At 39.0% G+C, this 26,880-nt stretch overlaps 1 protein-coding gene across 2 annotated transcripts; it reads right to left on the bottom strand.

The window, feature by feature from the left end:
• Positions 1–225: 225 nt before the first annotated feature.
• il10ra (interleukin 10 receptor subunit alpha) lies at positions 226–10,596 on the bottom strand. 2 transcript variants are annotated; one of them, XM_031906396.1, is made up of 7 exons: positions 10,246–10,596; positions 7,153–7,273; positions 6,373–6,548; positions 5,127–5,296; positions 4,167–4,314; positions 1,920–2,044; positions 226–1,660 (listed from the first exon to the last, which is right to left on the bottom strand). In XM_031906396.1, the coding sequence occupies exons 1-7, from the start codon at positions 10,319–10,321 to the stop codon at positions 893–895; spliced, it is 1,584 nt and encodes a 527-aa protein (XP_031762256.1). In that variant the 5' UTR covers positions 10,322–10,596; the 3' UTR covers positions 226–892. The 2 variants fall into 2 exon arrangements, with proteins under 2 accessions (XP_031762256.1, XP_002932948.2); XM_002932902.5 differs by having other exon boundaries at positions 226–1,663; positions 10,246–10,595.
• Positions 10,597–26,880: the final 16,284 nt, after the last annotated feature.

Below are 26,880 nucleotides of genomic sequence, written 5' to 3' on the forward strand. Positions count from 1 at the left end.
GCGCTACCACAATCAATGGGGGTATGGTCTTAAAAGCTCATGTGATAACATGGGTGTGGTTTGAAGTGGGTGCAGTTTAAAAAAGGGGAGTGGTCATAACTGGCTTCCATTAGCGGCCCTCCACCATGTAGGCCAGAAAAATTCTGGCCCTCGGTACTACAGAATTTGGACAGCATTGTGTTAGACTATGGACACTATATACAGGAGTATACAACTGGAATGTTGTAGCATGTGTCCCAAGCATAATCCACCCGCACAGGATTCCAGATTGCTATGAAGGAACATTTTATTTATTTTTTTTAACCATTTATTTATAGCATAAAATATTGTGTTGTACTCAATTTCTGGCTCATATTGTGCTCCTATCTACTTAAAAAGCACTAAAACAGGAGGAGAGAAAATATTTTTATAAAAATATAAATATATCAGCCTATGTACAAATAAATATTTTTTCTAGTGTGCAAAATTATTGTGCAAAGTGAAATATATATATACACAGTATATAACTCAAGGTAATATACATGAACACTTGGACTCTGACCAAGGAAGTTCAAATCTGTATTGTCTATATCCCATAAATGGGCTAAAGGCAAGATAATTAAAGTGCAGCTTATTGTTAATGTCACAGAAGTTTGCTGGAGAGCGTCTATTAGGATATAGTAAAGGATGCAATGAAAGGAGATGCTGCTTATTGTTTTTCTATTTATGTGATTCAGTATTCTTACTAATTTCCATTTTCCAATAGGTGTACAGCATTTGTGGTCCTTGGTCCATTGTTCTTTTTGTGCATCTGTAAAGGTTTCAAGAGTGTCCTAATAGTTTAATTACAAATCTTATAGACTGGTCAGTCCAGTCTAAGTTGTACCTCGAATATGACCCCATCCCTTACATTTTAGGATATGATATCCAACAGCTGAACATCCCCTAGTGAGGGGACATTGACCCGAAAATCACAGAGAACCCGACTAAATGGACTAAAAGCTGCAGTGAATGGAGGTGAAGAGTGAACCCCTTCATTAATATTAGTCCAGGATCCTTGGAAGAACTCCTGCTGTACTTGGGGGTTACTGTTGTGCCTGGGTATCCCATTGTCAATGTGCAGCACCTGCTTTACCTGTTGAAGGTAGTCTTTAGTTTGTGTTATTTCTGCCTCTTCCATTTCAGGACTATTCTGGTTCTTCTTGGGTTCAGATTGCTGTAGGTATCCTAACCTTGAATCATTGACATCTTCAATGCAGTTATTATCTCTGACACCATTTGTATTCTCTCCATAACACACCTGAATGCTGCAGCTACGTTTGAGACAAGGGGATCCTGTGGATAAGCTGATCCCACTGTCCTCAGCCTGAATTTCTGGAACATGCATTTTGAAAGTAGGATCTTCATTCTGGAATGTCTTTTTACAGTCAGAGTTTGATTCTGGCAATTCAACACCACTATCATCTATACAGAGGACCAAAGATGCTGATTGAAGCTGTGAATTCTTTATGGTAAGTATCTGGCTTCCAAACCCACTGTCTCCACTGCTACGCAAAGGGGAATTCCTAGGCTCCATCATGAGGCTATCAATAAATTCATCTTCCCACCTTATGGAGTCCGTACCATTAGAAACCTGCATTGGTGGTTTCTCCATCCAGGACCAACTTCGCATAATAAGAGACTTCTGGAGACAAGTAAAATCACCATTAGGCTTCATATTAAAAAGTGTGTTTGTAGCTTAACCTGGTGTGCCTCAATGTAGTATACATCCTCAATATATTTACTCATTTAGGGTTAGTAAACTATTCAGTTGTGAACTAGCATATATTTAGGAATAAAATACTTTACTGGACACCTACATTTTTTATTTATAAAACTAAAGTAATAAACACTTAATTTTGTTATGTGAGAGGCAAGTATTTTTGCTTCTGAAAACTCACCAGAGCTTTTGGGGTCTTTACTGCTCCCCGAACATACAGACAGATAATGATGTTGACAAATATTAGAATGGTTACAAAGACAAGTATAGCAGTAGCTAACGCCAGCAGTGCACTGTTATTCAACTCTGAAAAGGATAAAGAAAGATAATATCATTCTATGACATTAGTGATATGCTTATCTTTAGAAACAAAATTGAAAATCAGATACATCTACAAAACTACACTAAATAAAAATTAGCATTCTTATTAATTAGGGTGTTTTCACACCTGATTAAACACAGATGGCAAAGATTCCCTGTCCATAACTAATGTGAGAGCTTTCCATAGATTTTTACTAGTACCACTATTTAATTCTTCCTCTTACACATGGGCCGTACAAAAAACAGTTTCTGTTCATACAGGCACCCATATATCATGGCTCACCCTGAGACATTAGACAAAGGGTAGCAAGGTTGTTGTAACACTCAGGACAAAGGCCCATGATCATATGTTGTACATCAGTGCTGTCCAACTGGAGGCCTGCAACCCCCCTCTGTGTAGCCCCCCACCTGTCTGGCTGCTTTGATGGCTTACCTTTGTGTAAGCTTTAAATGGTATCAGTACTAAGGTTAACTGGCCCCCTGCATTGTTCCTACCTTAGATTCATGCTGTAACCCCCTTTATTGTTTAAATATGTAATCCCCTGTAATTGTTCACAACGTTTAATCTCTGCTTTGTTCACCCACTGCATTGTTCACACCTCGGGCTGTAATCACCCACATTGTTTACCTGTTCACACCCCAGACTGTAGGAGCAGTGCCAGCATTGTGTCCCTGTATTTACAATTGTAACACAACACGTTGTAGCACTCTGAATCAAGTGAAAAAGGTGTTTATTGTGCCAATAAGTTTGTATTACAAAGTTATATTTGGTCCTTGTGGGCTCAGCTGACAGCACCCGACGCTACAACAAGCAGTTGGTATAGGTGAGCATTACCAATTTGCATTTGTATGTACAATTGTATTTACATTGCATGGCACACACAGGCAGCTAAGGGAAGGCAGAGTATGACACACACAGACACCATAGGATAGACAGAGTATGGCACACACAGGCATCTTAGGGCAAACATGTTGCCTGTGTCTGCTATACTCTGCCTGCCCTATGCTGCCCATGGGAGGTGAACCTAGCAGGGGTTTGTTCTGGGAGTTTGTTAGCAGTTGGAAATAGCCATTAAATGGTCCCTAAGATGTGTAATTATGTGATGGGGGTTGCTGTGCTATCCACAGGGGAGGAGGAGCCATATGGATTTAAGGTGTGTCTTAATAGGACATAATATAATTCTTTCACATATGAACAATGGTTAATGTCCCCACAGTGAGGACCACGCATTTGGGTTTTTGTTGCGCTACCACCATTGTGACAACATGGGTGTGGTTTGAAGTGGGTGTGGCTTAAAAAGGGAGAGTGGTCAAAACTGGCTTCCATTAGTGGCCCTCCACCATGTATGCTAGAGAAATTCTGGCCCTCGGCACCACAGAAGTTGGAAAGCACTGTTGTACACAATATATTTATATACATAAGTCTCTCAACCTCTCAGGGCCGGAACTAGGGGTAGGCAGAAGAGGCAGCTGCCTAGGGCGCAATGATTGGGGGGCGCCAGGCAGCCTCTCCTGCCTACCCCTAGTCCGCACATCGCCCTGCTCCGCTCTCAAACTGCGCGCCAAACAAAACGGGGGTGCGCTCTCAAACTGCGCATGCGGCCAAACAAAAGGTTGGGGGGGGTGCGCGATTCTCAAACTGCACATGCGCGTCAAAACAAAAGGGGTGGGGGGTGGCTTGCACGATGCAGGGGCGAGGCGGCCGACCGGGTAGCCTAGGGCGCCCGGTCAGCTCAGCCCGCCCCTGCAACCTCTCTTCTGTGCAATGCTGCTAATTCTCTTTCTTCTTCTCTTTCTGTATTCTGCTTACTGTTTTTCTTCTCTTATCCCCATGTCCCTTCTTCTTTGTTCCTCCTCTGCAATGGTATTTTTCTACAATTTTCTTTAATGTGGTCTGCTAACCTTTTTCTCATTGATCAATTCATTTTCTTTTCTGGTATGCTTGTAGTAAAAATTACACTTTAGTTGCACTTCCATTATACTTTTATTTTACTTGGTCTTGGAGTACTCCCACAAATATATGTATATTAGACCCTAATGCTAAATAGCAACACTGGGTTCCCTTGGCCACATAAACAACAATAATAATATTAAAACGCCATTTTACCTTCTACTGGCAGGTAGATACATGTCTCCGGAGAAAGGATACCATTGTTCAGTCTAGAGGTGATTTTAAGCTGCATTGCCACACAGTACTCTCTTTCTGTGTTCAGGTTATATATATGGAACATTGTTGTGTTCTCTTCCTGTACAACCTGCATAATATGAAAGAAAAAAATTCTGTTCAGAGTAATCTTTGCCACATATGGAAATACTCAAGATTACTTAAAAGGAAAAATACAGTTAATAACCAACATGTTAAAATAAGTTAAAGAGTGCATGAAATCAGTATAAACAATATGGATATATTCACACTATACAAAAGAAAAAAAATACAAAATGTAGGTGCACATCTTTTTTTCAGCACAGTAGGTGGGGGAGCAAGTATGCATTTTAATCTAAAAACATATGTTAGTAATGTTTCCACTGTGACAAGATATTACTGTAATAAACTAGAATATGTTGATATCACTTTGTACTCTTATGTAATGTGACTGATAACTCATTAGCAGACTAATATAACTGCTGAAAAAATAGGCAACACTGCACACAACCTACAGTATCTGGTCATTTGAGACAGAATAAATGCAAGTTTCTGGGCTGCAGTGATCAAACCTCCAGTTGCACTGAAATTTAATCAGGGCAATGAGAGCAGCCCTTGTAGCTAGATTTTCTAGAAGTTACACTGATTTTTAAAATTCTGATAAACTTACTGTAGTTTCAAAGGTCACAGGCACATTTAATTTAACATGAGAGAAATGGCAAACATAGCAGCAAACAGAGCACACAGAGATATCTTACTTCAATACATAAAGGCACCATAACATATGTGATTATCTATCCAGTTAACAACTGTAAGATTTAATATTAACTGTATAACCTATAAAAAAAATCTTTATACTTCATTGTATACCCATATTGGTACATAGAATACTGAATGAGTGTGGCTTTGGACAAGTGTGCTTACCGTAAGGTTATCTGTAGTTCTGCGTATATGTACAATGTATTTGTTGTTAAATGGGAACAGGTCTACATAGTGCAGTGAGAAGTTTCCAGCCTGGGTCTGGGGGAGACTGACATCAACCAAGAGTGAACTGCCATCCACATGGAGTAAGAACGAGGGTGCAGGCAGAGTGACTGAAAAGAAATGGTACTATCAGAGTCTGTTTTGTACATCACACTGCGGCATTGTACCTTCTGATACTCTTGTTATATATTCATGTTACCCTCAAAAGGCAATGAACTGCTTGTATGTACCTTTTTACTGTCCAGTTTCACCCAAGCACTAGGTATCTACTTTTGTCTACAGCGAACCAAATCAACTATTTCTGGATTTGAATAAATAAAAAGAACGAAATAATTTGGCTTTATACAAATAAAGTGCATATTAAAATAGACTGAACTCAAGAAGACTGCATCATGTGGGAGAAAAAATGTGTAGCCTTTATTTGTTCACCTTTTTAAAGTTTCTTAACATCAAGGGTTGTGACTTCAGCTAAGCATTTTGCTGAATCCAGATTTTGCAGGAATTGGCAGAATTCAGCCAAATCCTGGATCTGGTGCATTCTTACCCATGTCTGAAGGTAAAATTGTATCACACTATTCATAAGCCAAGATATTTCACAATTTTGTAATGTGACTCAGATCCTATTAAATAAGAGATACATATCTGAAATTGTTTTAATTGTCTTGTTGCATAGAAATCCAATGTTCTAATCAGAGGGCAAGGATGCAATTAACACTGGTCAGGTCACATCAAAGTTAAACTATTCTGCAACTTGTGACGCTCACAGTTGGATCAAATGTGGTCAATGTGGTCACATGACAATCAACACTTTTAACTTATAAATGAAATGTTGTCTTTGCAAGCTAACTTTGCCTGAAAACCAAAGGATTACAGTAATGCCACTGGCATAACTAGATGTCAGCCCTCATAAGATCAATTTCTAGCAGCCTGTATAGTTTTGTCTCCATTCATTCAAGCAGAATGGCTTTTTTAGTGAATAAGAACAATATAATACTGGCAATCCATACAAAAATGATGCAATGTTTGTCAATCTGTAGCCAGACTGTCATTAAATATTTCCTGTTACAGACATGCTATAACCTTTAAGCTTTCAATAATTTTATTACTGTGTGTCCTTACAGATACAATGTACAAAAGCTAATTTGACACTCCCTATGCACCCTCTATTAGTTTGTTGTAGAAGTACCTTCTTGGTTTCCAACTCTTAAGGTCCGTACCCAATCTGAGGTCTGGTTTCCGAGGATGCTACGGACTCTTCCAAAGTATCCAATACCCAAGGGCAGAGTCTCTTCTGTCAGGTCGCATGAAAGATGGTGGGTGAGGAAGCAGTGGGGCACATCTTTCCATAATTGTGTACCATACCTGATAGACGTAGGAAAGAGTATATCAGCAAATGCATGCTGTGTTTGCAAAGTTCTATATGGCTATTATATGCAGCATCACTGGTTGGGTTCGTAACAAGCACATCTATCATCTCTATAAAAAGGGTGAAAGGACCAAAGGGTAGTCTTAAGAAGATTAAGTAATACTTAAACATGGATCAATATAAAGCAGTTTTAAGAACTTAAAAACATAAATTTAAGCAATTCATTGGTTCACAAAACTACTGGGTACCCATAACACTGGCAAAATATATATCATGCCTAGATTAATGAATCTTACTTGCTGTACAAATTGGGTATTTTTTGTAAAACCCTGTGATTGACTCCTACCCCAGTCAGTTAGACAAGGAAAATGATGTAAGCTGGGGTTTGGCAGAAACCCACATTAGGGAAAACTGGGGTAATGTTATGATTTTTATGTTTCCTTATTATTGGAAATAACAAATATATTTCTCATGGGTATTTTTTTCCATAGTGCCACCCAAGCAGCACTGGTATGCAGAGTGCACCAGAGATCCACATTATTAATAATACTGATGCGTCTAGAGAATGAATAATGTAATACAGCTGCACTGAGCTCTTACTTTAAATACTGCACTTCATAAAGGATCCCCTCTGCACCAGGACCTCCAGGGGACCACAGTAAGGTATGAGAGTAAAACTGCAGATCAAAATGGACTTCCTCAGGGGCTGGTGGGATGCCACCTACAAGTAAAAAATAACCATTTAGGCACTCTGCTCTTTTCTTTAGAAATAAACCTAATGGAACACATATAAATGCTGCTTTAGGCACGGCATATGTCACTGCACTGGACATAGTGACACCATAAACACCTGCCATCAGTTCACAAAATGAACACAAGTTGTGTAACACTGTGGGTAAAAAACATGGCAATTTTTTGCACAGTGCACCAGGCTATTAAATGAACTATTCTGTGTTCTACACTGAAATGTAGTAAGAATTTTTTTTTTAATTCTTTGGACATACATGTATGTGGCCAAATGATAAAATTGCTAGGTACAGCAATCATTTATAAATGCTCACTTTATACCAAGTATAGAAAGACAAAGAGTCTCTGTCTTGTGCCAAAGCCCTCAGTCTCCTGGAGCAATATTAGATTCTCTTTTTTTCTACTCAGCAAGCTATAACCAAATATAGCAAGATCTGTTAAGTGTAAGCAAAACTAACCCCTCCCACAATTAGGTTTGCATTTCAACTGCATTTCTGTTCCTTTTCAAAACATTTTATTTGCTTAACCTGATTAGCAGATGAGTTTATTTTGACAGATTTGTCTTTCATCTATTTTAACCTTAAATAAGCAAAAGAAAAAGAACACAGCTTGTGGGCAGAGACTATTCCTTTTCTTGCTTTTTTGTCAACAAGTAAGATTATGAATGGGAGCTGCCATATTTTTTCTACAGCTTCGCAGTAATACCCAAACAGGTGCTGTGGTTTTTACTGCACATGAAAAGGTTTCTTTTGGCAAATGGCACCTAAAATGCCAGCTGTAAAAAAGAAAAGAAAATATTCTTTTTCTACATATATTTAGATTTATATATATGTGATAGCTACTGTATGGGTTGTTTCAGCTAAAACGGTGCAACAGCACAGCCTTTCACTTTTTACTGAAGGAAAATGCCTTGAGTCTAGCCTGGAGTATATATATGTTCCCAGGCACCATACAGAAAATACACAGATAAGGAAAGTTCTAACAGGCTGAGTACTCATGTTGCTGCATGTTTAATGCAAGGTAAGTGGAAATCAAATCTGATTATTATTTTTTTCTCTTATAATGGCCTAAAGCCATTTTAAAAAAAAATCTTAAAGACTGCTGAAGTCTTTTATTCCATGTATATATAATATATACGTATGAACTAACAATTAATTTCCTAATAGTAAATCTCAGGGGCTGTTTCTTTTATTCACATTACCGCTATTAAACCCCAAGCCCTGGATTCAAGCTATGGTGAAGAATGTGTTAAGCATGGGGGTGGCTGGTAACTTCCCTTTATAGAACAGGTTAGGGAAGTGAGAAGAGATATTCTGCGTCAGTGAAACATCATGGGGCTTTCCAAAAAGCACAGCTATTGCCAAAGATTATGCTGGCCTTATGATGACCATCAGGGTTGTTCAAGCTGTATCTACATGTTTCCCTCCCACGTTTTTACCGTAAGTCACTTGCATATGACAAGCAATCAAAATAAATGTAACCTTTGGTATTTTGTAAATGTTGCAGGTGAGGGACTGACATTAAATGTAAGATAAGATGGAAAATACATTTCACACATTATAAACGCAAATCCATGTTTTAGATATTTTTTAATATACAGTGTTTTATACATCATTCATATCTGTCCCTGCCACAGAGAAGCTTGCAATTTAAGGTCCCTATCACATTCACAAATAATATGGTCAGTTTTATCAGGAACCAATTAAACTGCCTGCATGTTTTTGGGGCAAGCAGAGAAAACCAATGCAAGCATTGGGGGAAACATAAAAACACCTTGCATATAATGCCCTGGTTGGAATTGAACCTAGGATCCCAGGACTGCAACACTAACCACTGCGTCACCATATAAAAAGTGCTTAGGGATGGCATCAGTTATAATTAATTGCTAAATAATGTTGCATTTTGCATTATTAAAATGCACGCCCTGAGGTCCTGTGCCTTCATATAGTCACAGAACTTCTCAATGAGTTCACATGTTGTCATGTTTTACAGAAAGGGAACTAAATTCCATTATATTAATATGCAGTAAAGATATATGCCCAAAGCATAACAAAGCTATAGACTGCTTTGCCAGGTCAATGACCCAAAGAATTCCTTTGGGGCCTGCGACTCCTACAAGAAAAAAACACTACACTTTACTATACTTCCAGTAAGTTGTTTAAACAAGTTATAGGTCTTTTACAGCTGCCGTTAAAGTAGCTATGTTTCATTAACATTACCAGATCATGTGAAAGATATGGGCCACAACAAACACAATTACATTTATTGTCTTGCAGTTAAATGCATTCCACACTACAGCAATCATACAGCTAAAGCTGCAAATGCTGTTTGGGTTACTGCCTTAATGCCAAAGAGGGTCCTGTCCTAAAGAGCTTACAATCTAAAAGATTAATAATTAAGATTAATTACAAAGATGATTAGAACAATTAGAGAAGAATGGTCCTTTTCATTACATTACAGTATAATAATATTTCAGCATAGATAATAGTAAGTGCATTTTTGTATTTATTTTAACATTTGTAGACTGCAATGCCAAGCCGGCTACAGGGGTAAAACTTGACATCCCCTGCAGTATTCCAGGTTCCCTAGTAACTGAACAAGATGACTGCTTGTATTACTGAGCATGGAGCATTGAGAACTATGCAACACATTTTATTTTCTTCAGAATCTGTAAGTGGGTAATATAACAAGTTTTCTGGATGTAATCTGCAGTGTTTGTTTATTCTGCTGCAGTAGCTAGGCAGTCTAACATTTTAATTCCATAAAGTAACTGTTTTATTAAATAGCCCCTATATCATTGTTGTATAGTGCATTGCTCTTAGTTAAGTTATAGACATAAATATTTTACTATGGGTTTTGTGAGTAACCACAGTGCAGTGAATTTCACCCAGCATATTCTGAATATAAAAGCACAGTTCGGGTTATACAATGTGCAAAACATTTTACCTTCTGTGGCTCCCAAATGAAGAAAGGCACTTAGACACAGCACAGTTCCCAGGAGAGAGGCACCCAGCACCGCCATAGATCTCCCTCTAGTGATTGTTGTTTCTGTTGGTGGCACGCACTAGGTTTATTAGAGCTCACACTTCCTTCTTGCTTTCCCCACCCCTGAGAGGGACAGGGAGTGTTCTGTCTCCCCACACTTGGAAATACCAGGGGAATATTCTTCAGTCTCACAGAACCAACATACAAAAGGAAACTACAGGATCCAGTGCTTTCATAAACTAACATCAAATATACTTCTTGAATTGCTGTACCAATAAGACTGGGGAATCTCCGGCATCACACTGACACACACTGCAACTGGCACAAAACCCTCAGCTTTATCACACTGGGTTTCCACGGGTAACTTTATGTTAGCCTACTGTTTCAAGCAGCACACTGCACCTCCCAGAAACAACCTTCTTCTCTTTAAAGCTGTAAGTAACCTCAGCAATTTCTCAGGGGAATTACAAGCTAGCCTTAGGCATATGAAACAAAATAAATTTAACTCTCAGAGAACCGGATATCTGGTAAAATATTTACCTCTAAAGCTAGCCCACACATGGGCAGATTTGGTTGAACAGTTTGGCTAAACTTCTTGTCACATATGACAAGCAGGGAAACCAATGGCATAACTAGTAAGAGCCAGTCCCCCCAAAAAAATTTGTACCGCATGTGAATCAATGAAGATCCTCTTCCGCCAGTCACACAGTCAGTCTACTCATCAGGCTGAGATTGAAATCAAAGCTCATCATAAATGTCCAATATGAAAGGGGATGCTTCAACTCCATTAAAATGCCAGGTCAATCATATAAATATGAAAACCAGTATAGTGTAATAAGTGTATTACAAGATATATAAACAGCATACAGGCTATTTACAAACTATTTTTATTTTTAGAACATTCAGATATATCTGCTTTATGGTATTTACACAAGGAGGGCCATTTTGGCAGATAATACTTCAGTCCTAGTGAAGGATTGTCTGTCCTGAATGAAATTCTCATCAGACAGCAGAAACAAACAAGGATCCACAACTCCTCCTCAGTGCTTGCTATTCTGATCCTTTGGGCAGCTGGCCCCAAAAAAAACACTAAAAAGGTGACATACATGTGTTTGTGTTACGATATCTGGATGTTTGGCCTGTGGGACAATTAGTAACCTGTCCCATGGGGAGAACTAGTTGCTTGTAGCAGCAGAGATCTATCACAGGTGACTAAATCTCTCCATGGGACATTAGCCCAAGAAACCCAGCTTTCTACCTTGATCAGATAAATATCTCTTTATGCATATCACATACTGAAATCTTTAAAAATTGTTACTTTCAGTAGAAGTCTGGATTTCCACATAGTTCTTACATTTAAGAAGAAATGCGTTTATTCCTTGTGGTGACAGGATATGATGTCTACGCGTAATACACAGTACAAAATGATATCCAGATCCCAGACCCAGTAGATAAAACTTGTGATGGAATTACACCCTAAGCATAGTGCTTCGGCACTGCAATGTCAGAAAAAGCTTACCATTGTTTTAGATCCTGTGTCTTGAGATAAAGCATTTCCTTTTATATTATCTGCCACTAAAGTAAAATGCTTAATCACCAGACTGCTGTCCTGCTTGTGCTACTTACAAGCTGCTTGCCTTGATCACTATTCAGAAGTGATAAATAATTCCTATTATTTTGCTACTTTTTGCACAAACACAGATAAAATGACCCTTTCACCACATAGCAATAGCATTAACATTTTTATTATACATGCTAAGGTGATATTGAAAGAGGTAAAATAAAGTTCTTATACAAAATAGGCAAGCAGACCCCGATATGTAGAAACACATAAGGGGGTGGGGCAAGCGCAAATGCACTAAGGCTGATGGCAGACGGGGTGTAGGGCTGATATTTTTGGCAAGTGGAAAAACGCTTGGCGAAAATACAGCCCTACGCCTGCTACTTGTGCCTGCATTATCTTGCATTGTACAAGACTTTGCATAATCTCGTGTTTTTCTGCGTATTTCGGCTACATGTGCACAAGTATCAGCCCTACGCCACGTTTGGCATCAGCTTTAAGGGCAAAAAAGACCACCCCTTAGTAATCATTTAACAGGACTGTGCTCTTTTTTTTGGGCAGGCAGTAAGTACAGGGCTCCTATGTGGGCAGCGCCTCCTTCTGTTCCCTTGTGTGTGCAAAGGAGGGGTGGCTAAGGGGCAGGAGGGGTGGCTGCCTATGTGCTGTCAGCACCCACCCTTTTTTGATTCAAACAGCAGTCTGCAAGTCTAACTTGATTGCATTTTGCACTCTGCATGGGGCACTGTGTGAATAGCCGCAGGCCTCCAGAGCACAGAGACCTGCTGACTGCTGTGTTGAGTGTAAGCTGGTGACGAAGGCAAGGACATACTGTATAAATAGTGTCACAGAGAATAGCTGATTTATACATGTCAGTTAATCTTTTTGCATACTAAAAAAAAAACTTTTACTTTTCCATATACATTAAAGGAGAACTAAAGCTTAAATGTTGTTTATTATGAAAAAAGAAACGAGAACCTCTAAAACCATAAAATAAATAAAGATTGTTGCAGTTTGCTTTGGGGCAGCTCCCATTGACTTCTATTTGACTTTTCCAACTTTTAGATTGCAAAGTTTTGTATTAGTGTTTTTTGTGGTTTTTACATTTAATAAATTACATTTTTTTTTGTGGTTTAGAGTAATTATTGATTTTTAGTTTGTTGAAAACAAACAAAATACGAATGTTAGTAAATCTGACCCTAGCTGAAGGAAGCAACAGCCCCTTAGCAGTCAGGCCCGGATTTGTGGAGAGGCCACAAAGGCCCGGGCCTAGGGTGGCAGAAATTTAGGGGCAACATGCCGCCCCGCCGCAACTAAATTTTGAAATTTTGTCTCCATATGGAGCAATGGGGACCTCTCCCCACTGCTCCGCGAGGGCGTTTAAATGTTTGCACATGCACACTTGCGCTCGCCACCAGGAGGGGGGGGTTCGCGCGTTCTCGCATGCACGCTCCGGCGCTGTTAGCAGTGAAGATCTGTGAATCAAAGATGTCCCAGTAGCTCCCCATCTCACCAGTATCATGACTGTGTCAAAATGTAAGACCTGGATCACTACTTCTATAGAGATGCTGAATCTTTAGGCTGGTTCAGTAAGTTCAGTATAAAAAATGTGGCATTTCCAGCCACATTTATTTAAGGGTTTAGTTCTTCTTTAAAATGTTACATTTGAAAGTTTTTTTGTAAATGTAAATGCTACCATAAGCAGTATGTTTTGGTTCCATACAAATCCTAATGCTCTTTTCCCTACGACTACTCCTATCATTAAAATTATTAGTTTTTAATAATTAGTATTTTAAAAAAATTGTGAAGAAATGTATTTTATTTCATGATGCCCCCCAACATTTTATTTCAAATAATTTACACTTGAAAGGTTTATGTCCCCTTTAAATTTGTAACTTTTGGTTTCAATATTTATTCCTCTCAAGACTTCATGTATTGAAAGTTAGAATGATCCTTTCAACACATGTTTCGATTTCCACATAATTCTTAGAGTGTGGAGAAATATGTGTCTTGCTGGTGGTGACAGGATATACTGTCATTCACAGGAACATAATGACAAAGGTTGCAAAATAGGTAAAACCCATAGAGATTGTTTAATTCACATGTACACATCAATGTTACATCTATCTATCTATCTATCTATCTATCTATCTATCTATCTATCTATCTATCTATCTATCTATCATCTAATATCTATCTAGTCTATCCATATATTTATTCTGTACAACATTACATACAAATTTAAATGCACTTTTGTTTGCAGTATATTAGAATATTAGGGAATTCGGCCAGAAATATCATAGCATGCATACAGAAGCAGAGAGACAAATGATTTATCAACATTCAAATGTAATTTTTTTCACAATTCAATTTTTTTGTTCTAAAACTCCCAAAAGTTATGGTTCAAAAACTCAGATATTTGGTATTTATTAAGTTTGTCAATGTATTCAAGTTTTTTTTTTTATTCAAAAGAGTTTTTCAATATTAATAAATAAACAAGCATTCAGTGTTTTTTCAAATTTGAGTTTATTTGAATTAGGAAAAAGCTCTCGGATTCACTCGAAAACTGATAAATAAGTCCAAGTTAGGTCTAAGTGGTTAGGACTTGCCAAAGCGAATTGCCTTGACTGTTCTGGTAGCTTAAATAACAGGTATGACTAAAGATCTTATATTAATGGTGCTCATAAAAGGATTTATTTGTTGAAAGACTATTATGAATTTGGTATGCATGTTATTTATGGTATGAGTCACATTTCGTGTCAGTTTATATTTCAGGTCCTACTTATTAAGTTTTTCTTTCAGTGCCATGGACGACTCATTAACAGGGAAAGAAACAAACAAAAGATGCTAAAATTGCTCACCATTGACTCCAGACTGGTTGCCCAGCATTTGCTTAGTCCCCATTATCTTGAGTGGGGTAATTTACCATTACCACTGGAACAAGGGCTCAAGTACTAAGAGATGCAAAATTGCCTGCCTTAGGGCCCATCCATGAAGAACTTGCACATGGCTGATGCAAGCTGCACCCTATATTTGCCAGGACCTATTTTGAATTTCTGTCTGGAGATGATGGGGCAATTTGGAGGGTCTTGTCTCCTGCCTAAAAAACTATAAACCCTGAAGTAACAAAATCCTCAGAATCACCCTGTGCGCAAGAAGTATGTCATCATAGGATATTTGTAAAAGAACAAAAAGACAGATTACAGTAAAACCTCAATTTTACATACCGATTTTAAGTTTTCCCTCATATTACACAATAGTTTTTTATTCCCACCACTCTATAATAAATAATATATTTCCCTGATTTTGTACCATTTTTTCTGGTTTCCTGAAAAACTTAAAATGGGGGTTCTACTGTAATCGCAGTGAAGAAATTTTTTTGTTATCAAGAAATTGGTTTTAAAGTTAATTGCTTTGTGTTGCATTGTTCCAGTGCATCTAAATGTTACTTCCTGCAAGGGAGGTTTATTCTTGCTTAGCAATATAATGTCATGTTTTGACCTGACCCCCTGTGTGCTTTCTTCTTCCTGTGTGTTCTCTCTATAAAAAAGTTTCTGTTGCAGACATTTTATGGCATGCCTCCCAACTGATTTTAACAGCTCAGCCCGCAGTCCCAGATTCTTACTGAAAAGTCCCTCATTTTTCTGCAGCACTGAATGCAAAAAAAAATGCAATGTTTCTCAAACTTAATTGAATAAGTAGCTTTTGGCAGAAAGCCCAGAATAGTTAACCAGCAAAACCTGGGATACAATTGTAACTAATAAGCTAAACAGGTCTCTTGGGGGAACAGAAACTTGCAGCTTAAAGGGCAATTTCACCTTTTTCAACAAAACTGTAATAACACATGAAACAAGACCAAAACCCTCAGAAATGTGTTCAAACTTTAAATAACCTGCCAAATTTAGTAAAATAGAAGTGGTATTTAGGGTTTGTGGTTGCAAAAATGGGCGTGGTCAATTTTTTTTCTTTTTGTCCCGCTTTACATTTTTCAAATGTTGGAAGTTATGGTCATGCTGAAGTGTTTATAGCAGGTTCTATAAAGCAAACAAGGTGTATCTGTCCTGTTTTACAAAAAGCTGCACATGCAGTTCAGATCAGCACTCTGCTAACACTTTGTATTGGCAACTACCTTGCCATAGAGTTACACATGTTGGTGCCAGAGTAGCTAGTACAATGTGTTTGCGTATCGACAATGCAAGTTTAGGCTTATATGAGTCATGAAGACACAGTCCATGGCCTTACTTTCATGGACCCACTGAATTTATTTCAATTTATTATGCTAATTGCACACTTCCTAACTACATGGGGGAATGTGCATTATTATTCAGTTGCTTAGTGGTCAAATTGGTCAAATAGTAAAATTGCTTCTGCGGTCTGAAAGTGATTCCTCCCTTTGTAATCACATTTTAGACACCAGTCATTCTTGGGGTTTCCCTACCAAAGCTTCACTTGGGAAATGTTCCACAAGCAATAAGGCAGTTTCATTTCTGTTTGCTTCTCTTTTACACTTCTTGTGAAAGCCAGTAGGGAGGTTCCCCAAAATACAGTATAAGTCAAACTGGTGGATTATATACCCACATATATATATATATATATATATATATATATATATAAAACATGTGAGGTTATGGGCAACATCAGCACAGGGCAGTCCCTGAGCAATTAGTTCTTTTCGACTAGTCTCTTATAGCCAGCCTGCAATTTGTTGTTTTGTCTTGGAAATCCTAGTGGCAGGACATTGTCTGAACTAGTGCATCATTGCCCTAACTACCCATTTAACTGTGTGATAAATTCTACACATTCAGATTTCCTTTTCTGTACACAATAATACCTTTAGGGCTCTGGCACACGGGGAGATTAGTCGCCCCGCGACAAAACTCCCTGTTCGCGGGCGACTAATCTCCCCGAGTTGTCTTCCCCTGCCATCCCACCGGCGAAAATGTAAGTCGCCGGTGGGATGGCACACGCGCCGGCGCGATTTCGCGCAAATCGCCGAAGTTGCCTCGCGAGGCTCTTTCGACGATTTGCGCGAAATCGCGCCGCCGCGTATGCCATCCCACCGGCGACTTACATTTTCGCCGGTGGGATGGCAGGGGAAGACAACTCGGGGAGATTAGTTGCCCGCGAACAGGGAGTTTTGTCGCGGGTGACTAATCTCCCCGTGTGCCAGAGCCCTTAGGGTGAAGACACACAGAGCTACTTAGTAGTAACTACTTGTCATGGCTACTAAACGCCAGAAAATATCCTGCCATAGACAATACTGAGAATTGCCTCTGCTAAAACACATGTAGAGACAATTATCAGTAAATGATCAGTATTGTCTATTTTAGTAGCCACGACAAGGAGCTGCTACAAGTAGCTCTGTGTGTCTTCACCCTTACTGGGGCCCTTTTTCAGATTTCTACAAGCTGGGTATATCATGGTACTGATAACAGAATGTGGTCATTATTATCATGAGCTGGATGGAATGTAAATGAAAAGGTTTCAATAACCTGGGATGTACCAAATAAATTCTTAGTAAATATATGAACAAACAGGGGAGTCATGAGAGCTAAATAAAAGAAACATTTTTTTTACCAGTTAGTCAGTTTAAGATAACAGGGAAGTGGGCAGACTTACTTTTAGTTTCCAAGAAACAAAAAGATGATATGGCAGGGCTAACTGGAAGCTGAAACTAACATATGCGGGCCCTCTCCTGGTTATACCAAAAGTCTAGACTTTTATCCTTAAAGATGAATTTGTAAATGAATGTTAACTTCACACTTATCTAGTCATGACTTAGGCACTTAATTATGAAAAAAGTAAACCTAGAGAAAAATACAGAAAAAGTATAAAAATATTACAGGTTGAGCTAAGAGAGAATGCATTACACTGTCAGGGTGGAAGCAGGAGAACCAGAGGGACAAAGCAGAAAGGCTGTACTGGTATCGGACCCCTTATCCAGAAACCCATTATCTAGAAAGTTCTGAATTACGGAAAGGCCATCTCCCATAGACTCCATTTTAATCAAATAATTCACCTTGTACTTGATTCCAACTTAGATATAATTAATCCTTATTGGAGCCAAAACAACCCTATTGGGTTTACTTACTGTTTAAATAAATTTTATTAGCAGACGTAAGGTAGGAGATCTGGCTTACGGAAAGACCCCTTATGCGGAAAATCCCAGGTCCCGAGCATTCTGGATAATGGGCTCCATACCTGTACTACAAGCAGAGAAAATCTATGAAAATTAGAGATGTCTGATGTATGACCTTTGCTATTGGTTAATAGTGGGACTTGTATGAACTTTCTATCAGTTACCTTACTTTCATGCAGCCTCATAAGCACTTATGAGGCTGCATCTGTGCATTCCAAGGAAATACAGGCCTCATCCAGTTCAGTTATTGTACCAGAGCTGTGTATAACAAGCCTAATGTTAAATTACAGCCTGCGGCAGCACAGGTATCAACTCCTCCAAAACCAAGGTGCCACAGTTGTGGGGCAGGTCACCTGCATAGAAACTATTGTTTCCAAAATGCTGTGTGTCACAAAAGCAAGCGTCGTGCAGAGACACAAGCAAGCCAGAAAAACTCCATTTGGGGATGCAACATATATAGTAAAAATCAAAAATGACACTACTGGGAAGAAAGCAGAAACAGATATCTGTGTCTCTGAAATTAGAAATAATGTTGAAAATCAACCAATGCACAAAAAGAACTACACTGGTAGAATCTATTTGGATGTAGATACTGGCTGTGACTATTCCTTAATTTCAGGGGAAATTTTCCATGCATTGTGGCCCAGTAATTGCCCACCTATTTAACCATGTGAAGTTAGACTTGTGCACTACAATAAAAATGTGTGTATATTGCTGAACATGGAAAAGATAAGGGAAACTACACCTCATCATTGCTATAGGACAATGAGTAAGCTTATTATGAGTAGAGTGGTTTGAGCCCCTGGGCATTCACTTAGCAGGAGTAAATTATGCAACAGCAGAGACTTTAGCAGTGTAATTGGCAAAGGCTTTGGCAGGTTTAAAGGGGATGTTCACCTTTAAATACACTTTAATTATTATCTGAAACAATTTGCAGTTGGTCTTTATTTATTATTTTATATATAATAGGCAAGGCATCAAAGGAACATCCATATCAAATTCCTGCTGTCAATCAAATTCTCAGCACTTTGGCTATAGGAATGTTAAGTGCCAAACTTGATTTTGCGCAAGCATACCAACAGTTGAAGAACAAAGACCAAAGACATGATAGTGGACTTCCAGAAGTGTGGAGGAGTACATACCCCCATCACCATCAATGGAGCTGCTGTGAAGAGAATGAGTAGCTTCCATTTCCTGGGTGTGCATTTAGCGGAGGATCTCACATGGTCAGTTCACATGGACAAAACAGTGAAAAAAGAGCAGCAGAGCCTCTTCTTTCTCAGGAGGCTGAAGAGATTCAGCATGAGTCCCTGCATCCTCAGGATCTTCTACTGCTGTGCCATTGAGAGCGTCCTCACTGGATGCATCACTACCTGGTATGGCAACAGCACTGCCTACAACCGCAAAGCTCTGCAGAGAGTGGTGCGGTGTTCCGAAAGGATAACTGGAGGTGAGCTTCCCTCCCTCCAGGACATCTATAGGAAGCGGTGCCTGAGGAAAGCGGAGAGGATCATCAATGACTCCAGTCACCCTAGCAACAGACTGTTTAAACTACTTCCATCAGGCAGGAGATATAGCAGCATCTGGTCCCAAACCAGCAGGCTCAGGGACAGCTTTATCCATCAGGCCATCAGACTGCTGAACACTGACCACTAACACTTCATAGACACTTCAGCAACACTACGACACTATTCATATGCACTCATTCTTATATTTTGTACATACATTATACATGCCTACTCATGTGCATATTTATTCTATATTTTGTACTCCATGGCTGCTTGTGAAGCTTACAAACAAAAATTTAACTCTCATGTACTGTACCAGTGTACCAGTAATATGATGTGACAATAAAAGTGATTTGAGTTGCCTGTGAATGATGCAGCTGCTGATGCACAAACAATTATCGCACACAAGACAGCATTGAAACCTTGTTTGCAATTTGGAGATTGCATTGTACCAGGTGTGTTCCAGAAACTAATGAATGGCCTTCATTCCAACCTGCCACGGGTGGTACCATAATTCCTCATTGGCGCCAACTCTACATGCCCAGCAGCACCGGATTTCTAATCCAGGCTCCCCGGGGCAGCCCCCCATTCGTCCCCCCCAAACGTGGGGAGAGGTCCCCTTTGCTCCGTATGGGAGCAAAATTTCTAAATTTTGTTGCGGCGGGGCAGCAACAATTCTTTTGTCAAAGTTTGACTGCTACCCCATAAAGCATGTTCGCATCGGTGCAAATTCAGCACAAATATGTGTCCAGAGGGGAAGGAGAGGTCCCCATTGCTCTGTATGGGAGCAAAATTTGTAAATGTTGTTGCGGCGGGGCAGCATGCCACCCCTAAATTTGTGCCGCCCTAGGCCCGGGCCTGAGCACCAGTGTATCTGAGTAAGTGTATGAAGAAGGATGATGCTGTAGGATATTTACCAGATTATAACTAAATGAAACAGGAGATTCTAAGAATTCACATTTATATATTATTCTTTATGCAGTATGAACAATTTTGTGCACTTTCTTCTTCCTTGTAGCTTTATAGATTGACTTGAACACAACTTGAAACAAATCTGTAACATTTTAAATGATAAATTACTATGCTTAAAGGAATGGGAGTTACATGGGAGTAAGGGAAACAATAGGTTATCTGAAATAAAAAAAAATACATTTGTTGGTTCAAGAATAAAATGTTAAATGGTAAAGTGAATTATTGTTAAACGGTATAATTTAGAAATAAAAAGTATATCAAAAATCACGACAGTGTCCCTTTAAAATCTATCTTTAAGGGGCAGATTTATGACTGCTTCAGCAATTATAAATGAAAACCCTGCTTGAGTTCCTTAACTCACGTGGCGTTTAAGGGAAAAACCTTGTTAATTGAGCTATTTTTCACAAAGTGGGCTTTCTTAAATACAGAAATGTTTGACAGGCTCAAGCAATCTTAAATCTACCCCTTTTAAGTACTGGATTAACCCCATGGCCATTACTAAAACTAAAGTTTTTAGATATTTAGATGATGTATGTTATTTTGAGAACTTCACTCTTTGATACAGTAACAATAAATTTAGAGATGAGTAGGCAAGAACAAGGTTACAGTTTATTTATTTATTTACAGTTAGTTGATGAAAATGAAAGAGAAAACATTGTCTTTTAAATTCACTCTTATTTAAAGTGTTTTGCTGCCTTTTATGTACTTATCTAAGTTATGTAATTAACCAAAACTATGCCAGAGGTCATAGTATAGAATTTCTTTTTTCTCTGTTTTATTTCATAGATGTTTGAGAAGCAGCTATGCCCTTAGTTCTTTAGTTAGACATTAGTAATGGATTGCTAAATTGCTCATAATGTTGTTGCATTTGTTAAATCACATTATAGGGCAAATTTGTCAAAATGTGAGTTTAGAGCTTAATACAAAAAACCTCACCCACGTTCTATTCATTCCTATGGCATTTTTATAATGATATTTATCAATGGGTAAAAGTTAAAACTCACCATTTGATAAATGCGCTTTTAAAAATCCCATAGGAATGAATAGAATGTGGGTGAGTTTTTATGTATTAAGCTCTTTTGATAAATCTGCCCCTATATGTGTACTGGTAACATTGCAAGACAGCTGCATCTTCCAGTATTCCTAAGTAACATTTTATTTGGCACCCCAAAAAAGTTGGATCAGAAAAACATCAAAGAAACCATTTTCTTTTATTTTCACAGATATAAGGAAGGCAGTTTTATTCCTTTATTCCACCCACACAACCAACCCTAGCAGATGGCCTGTAGAGACTTATGCTATAACAATCTTTAATGGGCATGTTCCCATATTGTGCTCATAATGTAAGTACAGTAGAATACTATTGCAAAGTAAATATTTCCTGCTCCCTAGTTTTAACTAGTCCTTTAGACTAGTAAAAAATCCTGTTATATTGCCATAAGTAGTCAAACCATGAGATAACCAGTGTTCTATTGAAGATATAAGGCATTCTTGGTTTCATTATAATTTTTATATATTTCTGAAGAAGAATCAAGAACAGACAAAAACTACAAATGGCACAGTGCAAAGAAATGTGTGAATATGCAATAGGCTCCCTAGGAACTTGTCAGTGGCAGAAGGACTAACAGCGATAGCAGACACAATCATGGCAGCTTATGAAGTATGGTTACAGGGGACATCTGTACTTGTCACTGAATTTATTGCTGTGCAGTGCACCCTGCCAGTTGTGCCATTAATAACACATCCAGTTTAAGACACACAGTGTAGCACAAGGGACCCCTGCGCTTACCACCTGTACCTTCATATACATGGAGGGATAAATTAATGCCTGCAGCTCCATGCAAAAGTCTACTTTATGACTGCAGCTCCATGCACAAGGAAGGTCTATTTAATGTATGTGGCTCCATGCACAAGGAAGGTCTATTTAATGTATGTGGCTCCATGCACAAGGAAGGTCTATTTAATGTATGTGGCTCCATGCACAAGGAAGGTGTATTTAATGTATGTGGCTCCATGCACAAGGAAGGTCCATCTAATGTCTGCAGCTCCATGCACAAGGAAGGTCTATTTAATGTCTGCAGCTCCATGCACAAGGAAGGTCTATTTAATGTCTGCAGCTCCATGCACAAGGAAGGTCTATTTAATGTATGTGGCTCCATGCACAAGGAAGGTCTGTTTAATGTCTGCAGCTCCATCCACAAGGAAGGTCTATTTAATGTCTGCAGCTCCATGCACAAGGAAGGTCTATTTAATGTCTGCAGCTCCATGCACAAGGAAGGTCTATTTAATGTATGCAGCTCCATGCACAAGGAAGGTCTATTTAATGTATGTGGCTCCATGTACAAGGAAGGTCTATTTAATGTATGTGGCTCCATGCACAAGGAAGGTCTATTTAATGTATGTGGCTCCATGCACAAGGAAGGTCCATCTAATGTCTGCAGCTCCATGCACAAGGAAGGTCTATTTAATGTCTGCAGCTCCATGCACAAGGAAGGTCTATTTAATGTCTGCAGCTCCATGCACAAGGAAGGTCTATTTAATGTATGTGGCTCCATGCACAAGGAAGGTCTGTTTAATGTCTGCAGCTCCATGCACAAGGAAGGTCTATTTAATGTCTGCAGCTCCATGCACAAGGAAGGTCTATTTAATGTCTGCAGCTCCATGCACAAGGAAGGTCTATTTAATGTCTGCAGCTCCATGCACAAGGAAGGTCTATTTAATGTCTGCAGCTCCATGCACAAGGAAGGTCTATTTAATGTATGTGGCTCCATGCACAAGGAAGGTCTGTTTAATGTCTGCAGCTCCATGCACAAGGAAGGTCTATTTAATGTCTGCAGCTCCATGCACAAGGAAGGTCTATTTAATGTATGCAGCTCCATGCACAAGGAAGGTCTATTTAATGTATGTGGCTCCATGTACAAGGAAAGTCTATTTAATGTATGTGGCTCCATGCACAAGGAAGGTCTATTTAATGTATGTGGCTCCATGTACAAGGAAAGTCTATTTAATGTCTGCGGCTCATGCACAAGGAATGTCTATTTAATGTCTGCAGCTCCATCCACAAGGAAGGTCTATTTAATGTCTACAACTCCATGGACAAGGAAGGTCTATTTCATGTCTGAAACTCCATGCACAAGGAAAGTTTGTGCCAAGGGACACACATGTCACATCTATATGCTAAACCCTCTTTGTACAGTGGATGCTATAAATTCTACTTACACAGAATGGTGCAAAACTTTTTTTTACCTTTTAGGATGAACAAAGAGCTGCACCTTTGAGCAGCAGTTGCAACTTGTGGGTGAAATGGTGCACTAAGGGCTAATGTTAGGTTGATTTACACCAATTCTTAACTTTGCACCTCACCTCCTGCGTAAAATGCCATTATATATAAATACTTATTTCACTTCATTTTCTGGTATTAATCAAAGTAGTTCCTGATGAATTTAATACCAATTAAAATTCAGAGTTGATTGTTTCTGTGATTGATCGTTCTGTTGAGAAGGATGCAACGAAAAATACAGAGTCAGCTTCGCCAAGTCCTGGGCATAATCACCCTAAAGCCAGAATGCAACGGTATAATTTTTAAGCCTGAAAACTCTAGAACAAAAACCACTATAGTAGTTAAATATACACCAAAAACACAAAAATGTAAAAAAAGAATACTACTACCTACATTATACTAGGAGTGAGTTTTGTAAATAATACGTCTAGCATGGAAAAAAGACACTGCATAGAGGAGGCCAGTATTTATTATCAGAAAAGGTGGCCATCATACTTGGGTGACACTCATACCTGTAATCATCAGTACCACCCCTCCATAGACGTAAAAAACCATATATCCCCACACACAAATGCATATCTATACACACACACCTATCCTGGCAGTCAACTTTTTAGGACAATTTATTATAAAGTTTTGTTTATGAGCTGCTTATAAATTCAGATTGCGGGACGTGGTGGGTGGAATAAGAAAAAAATATATGGTGTTATTGTTCAAATGGTAACTGAAAGGGATTTCTAGTTCCTATTTATTTTCAGAAATGTCATATACAGGATCTTTTATTCCTCATACTAGACATTAAAAAGGAAACCCTCTCAAACAGATACTTTTAGTATCTTTAAAACAGAAATATAGGGGGGAATTTCTAATTATTACATAATTACAAAATTAAATACAGCCAATATGCAATTAAATGCGAATTGGGAGACAGGGTTGAAGTGAATCTGCCAAGAGAGCAGCCCTAGTTATTATAATGGAGAAAGTCCTTCCAGAAGAGAATGTGACATGACAATAAAAGGCATGTTGCCATAATTCAGCAGGGCGGGGGTGTAAAGGTGGCCATACATGGCCAGCAATTTCCTTTTTGGCCCTTTGTACTCCTGTAAATGGCTTCCATTTAGGTGTAAGATACTGACCTGCTATTTTTCACTTGCTTAACCACCTGCAATCTGGTTTCCAGCCACAATATTCCATATGAAATTTACACCATGACCTGTTATCTACAAAAGACAAAAATACTTCTTACTCCTAGATATCTGACTTTTGTCACCACTGATCACCCTCTCCTCCTCCAGCCCTAGTTTTTTTGGCCTTCTTACTTTACAAATTGCTCTTTCAGCACCCCCTACAGTGGAGTCTCCTCTTTTTCCCTTACCTCTCTTTTATGGGGACTTGGCCAAACATGTTGATGACAACCTACAGCAGATAATCTGTATAATTATTGCATAATACATGTATATGTGATGCCTGGGAGTATGTTTGCATTTTTAAGTCTAAGGAGCAGATTTATCAAGTGTTAATTTAGATTAGACTCAAGGGCATATATATTAAAAGGACAAGGTACAAAATTGAAAAACAGGCAAAAAGCTTAATGTATGTTTGTAGGGCTGCCATTTTCCTATGGCTGGCATACATCATAGCTCCCCTGCAGCTTGAACCTCCTTATGGAGACAGCGCAGTCCAGTTTGCAGGTCCACAGCCAGTACATTAAAAAAAATAACTTTTGAAGTATTTTCCTAGTAATTTAAAGTGCACAGTCCCAGCTTCTAGAGAGCTCAGCCAAATAGGAACTCTGTTCAAACATTCTAATGCAGTGCTGTCCATAATATGACTGAAGTGTTATGGACATGTTCTGATAATTCATAGGAAAATGTCATTATCACTACTACTGTGGGAACATACAATTATTTTAAAAAATATTAACCATTCTTCTACCCAACCTTACTTACAGTACTAGAATCTTCAACTAGGAGAGCAGTTCCATTTTTCAAGCTGAGCGATGAGCAATCATTCTGTAGAACAGAATATATATATAATTCAGAGCTGATACAAACTTTATTAAGGCACAAAGCGGCAAAGCGGCAAAAAGGCAAGGCATGGCATAATGTAGTTACTAACACTTGCAGGATAAACTGGCAGGAAATGACAGGGCAAATTAAGGCACCAAAGGGTTAAACAGTTTCAGATCCCATGTTAATGCAATAGGAACAGGCAGAGTACAAGCACAAATCAGAAACAGGCCATGGTCTGTTCCAAAGATTGAAACAAGTATAGCCCATGTACTTTAGGATCCGCAATCACCAGTGGAAAGGCCTACACATCGCTTCGATTTTCTGAAGTTGCACAAAGTTTCCTCCTGCAGAATTGCCTTTGTTGCTGGTGGAAAGGCATTTCTGAGCGATTAGTCACCTGTGGGATAATAGTCTTAGGATAATGCCACACGGGCGTATTCTCGGCAAGCCAAAAAACGTTTGTCGAGGATAAGCCCTGCTACTGTATATTCAGCCTACCTTGTGCCTGCACCCGAATGAATGTAATACGCTAGGGTGCAGGCACATGTTGCCGATATCTGCCAAAAAACACAAGACTTTATATTTTCGGCGGATATCGGCTACATGTGCCTGCACCCGAGCGTATCCTCAGCAAGCGTTTTTTGGCTTGCTGAAAATACGCTCCATACGCTACGCGTGGCATTAGCTTTAAAGGAGAAAGAAAGGCTAAGTCATTTGGGGTGCCAAAATGTTAGGCACCCCCAAGTGACTTTAATCACTTACCTTTTACCCCAGCTGGTGCCCCTGTTAGAAGAAAACCGCACCAGCCTGGGGTACCTGCAGCACGCTTTCTTCTTTCTTCTGTTGTCAAAATCCCTGGGCCGGCACATGTTCAGTAGACTGAAAAGCCGACTTTTCTGTTCGGCTTTTTACTCTACTGCGCATGTGCAAGTGCGCAAAGAAGGAAAAGGAGACCCTGGCTCGCAGGTACCCCGGGCTGGTGCGGTTTTCTTCTAACAGGGGCACCAGCCAGGGGTAAAAAGTAATCGATTAAAGTGACTTAGCCTTTCCTTCTCCTTTAACTGTCTCTTGTTATCTTTATGAATAGTGATGGGCGAAATGTTTCGCCAGGCATGGATTCGCTGCCA

This window comes from Xenopus tropicalis, chromosome 7, assembly GCF_000004195.4.
Source record: "Xenopus tropicalis strain Nigerian chromosome 7, UCB_Xtro_10.0, whole genome shotgun sequence".
Lineage (NCBI taxonomy): Eukaryota > Metazoa > Chordata > Amphibia > Anura > Pipidae > Xenopus > Xenopus tropicalis.

Excerpts from the sequence above, each read along its gene's own strand:
- il10ra (XM_002932902.5), bottom strand. The coding sequence starts at position 10,321 with ATGGCGGTGCTGGGTGCCTCTCTCCTGGGAACTGTGCTGTGTCTAAGT. Across the intron at positions 4,315-5,126 it reads GAACTACAGATAACCTTACG|GTTGTACAGGAAGAGAACAC; the intron begins GTAAGCACACTT and ends CATATTATGCAG. Across the intron at positions 1,664-1,919 it reads TAAAGACCCCAAAAGCTCTG|AAGTCTCTTATTATGCGAAG; the intron begins GTGAGTTTTCAG and ends ACTTGTCTCCAG.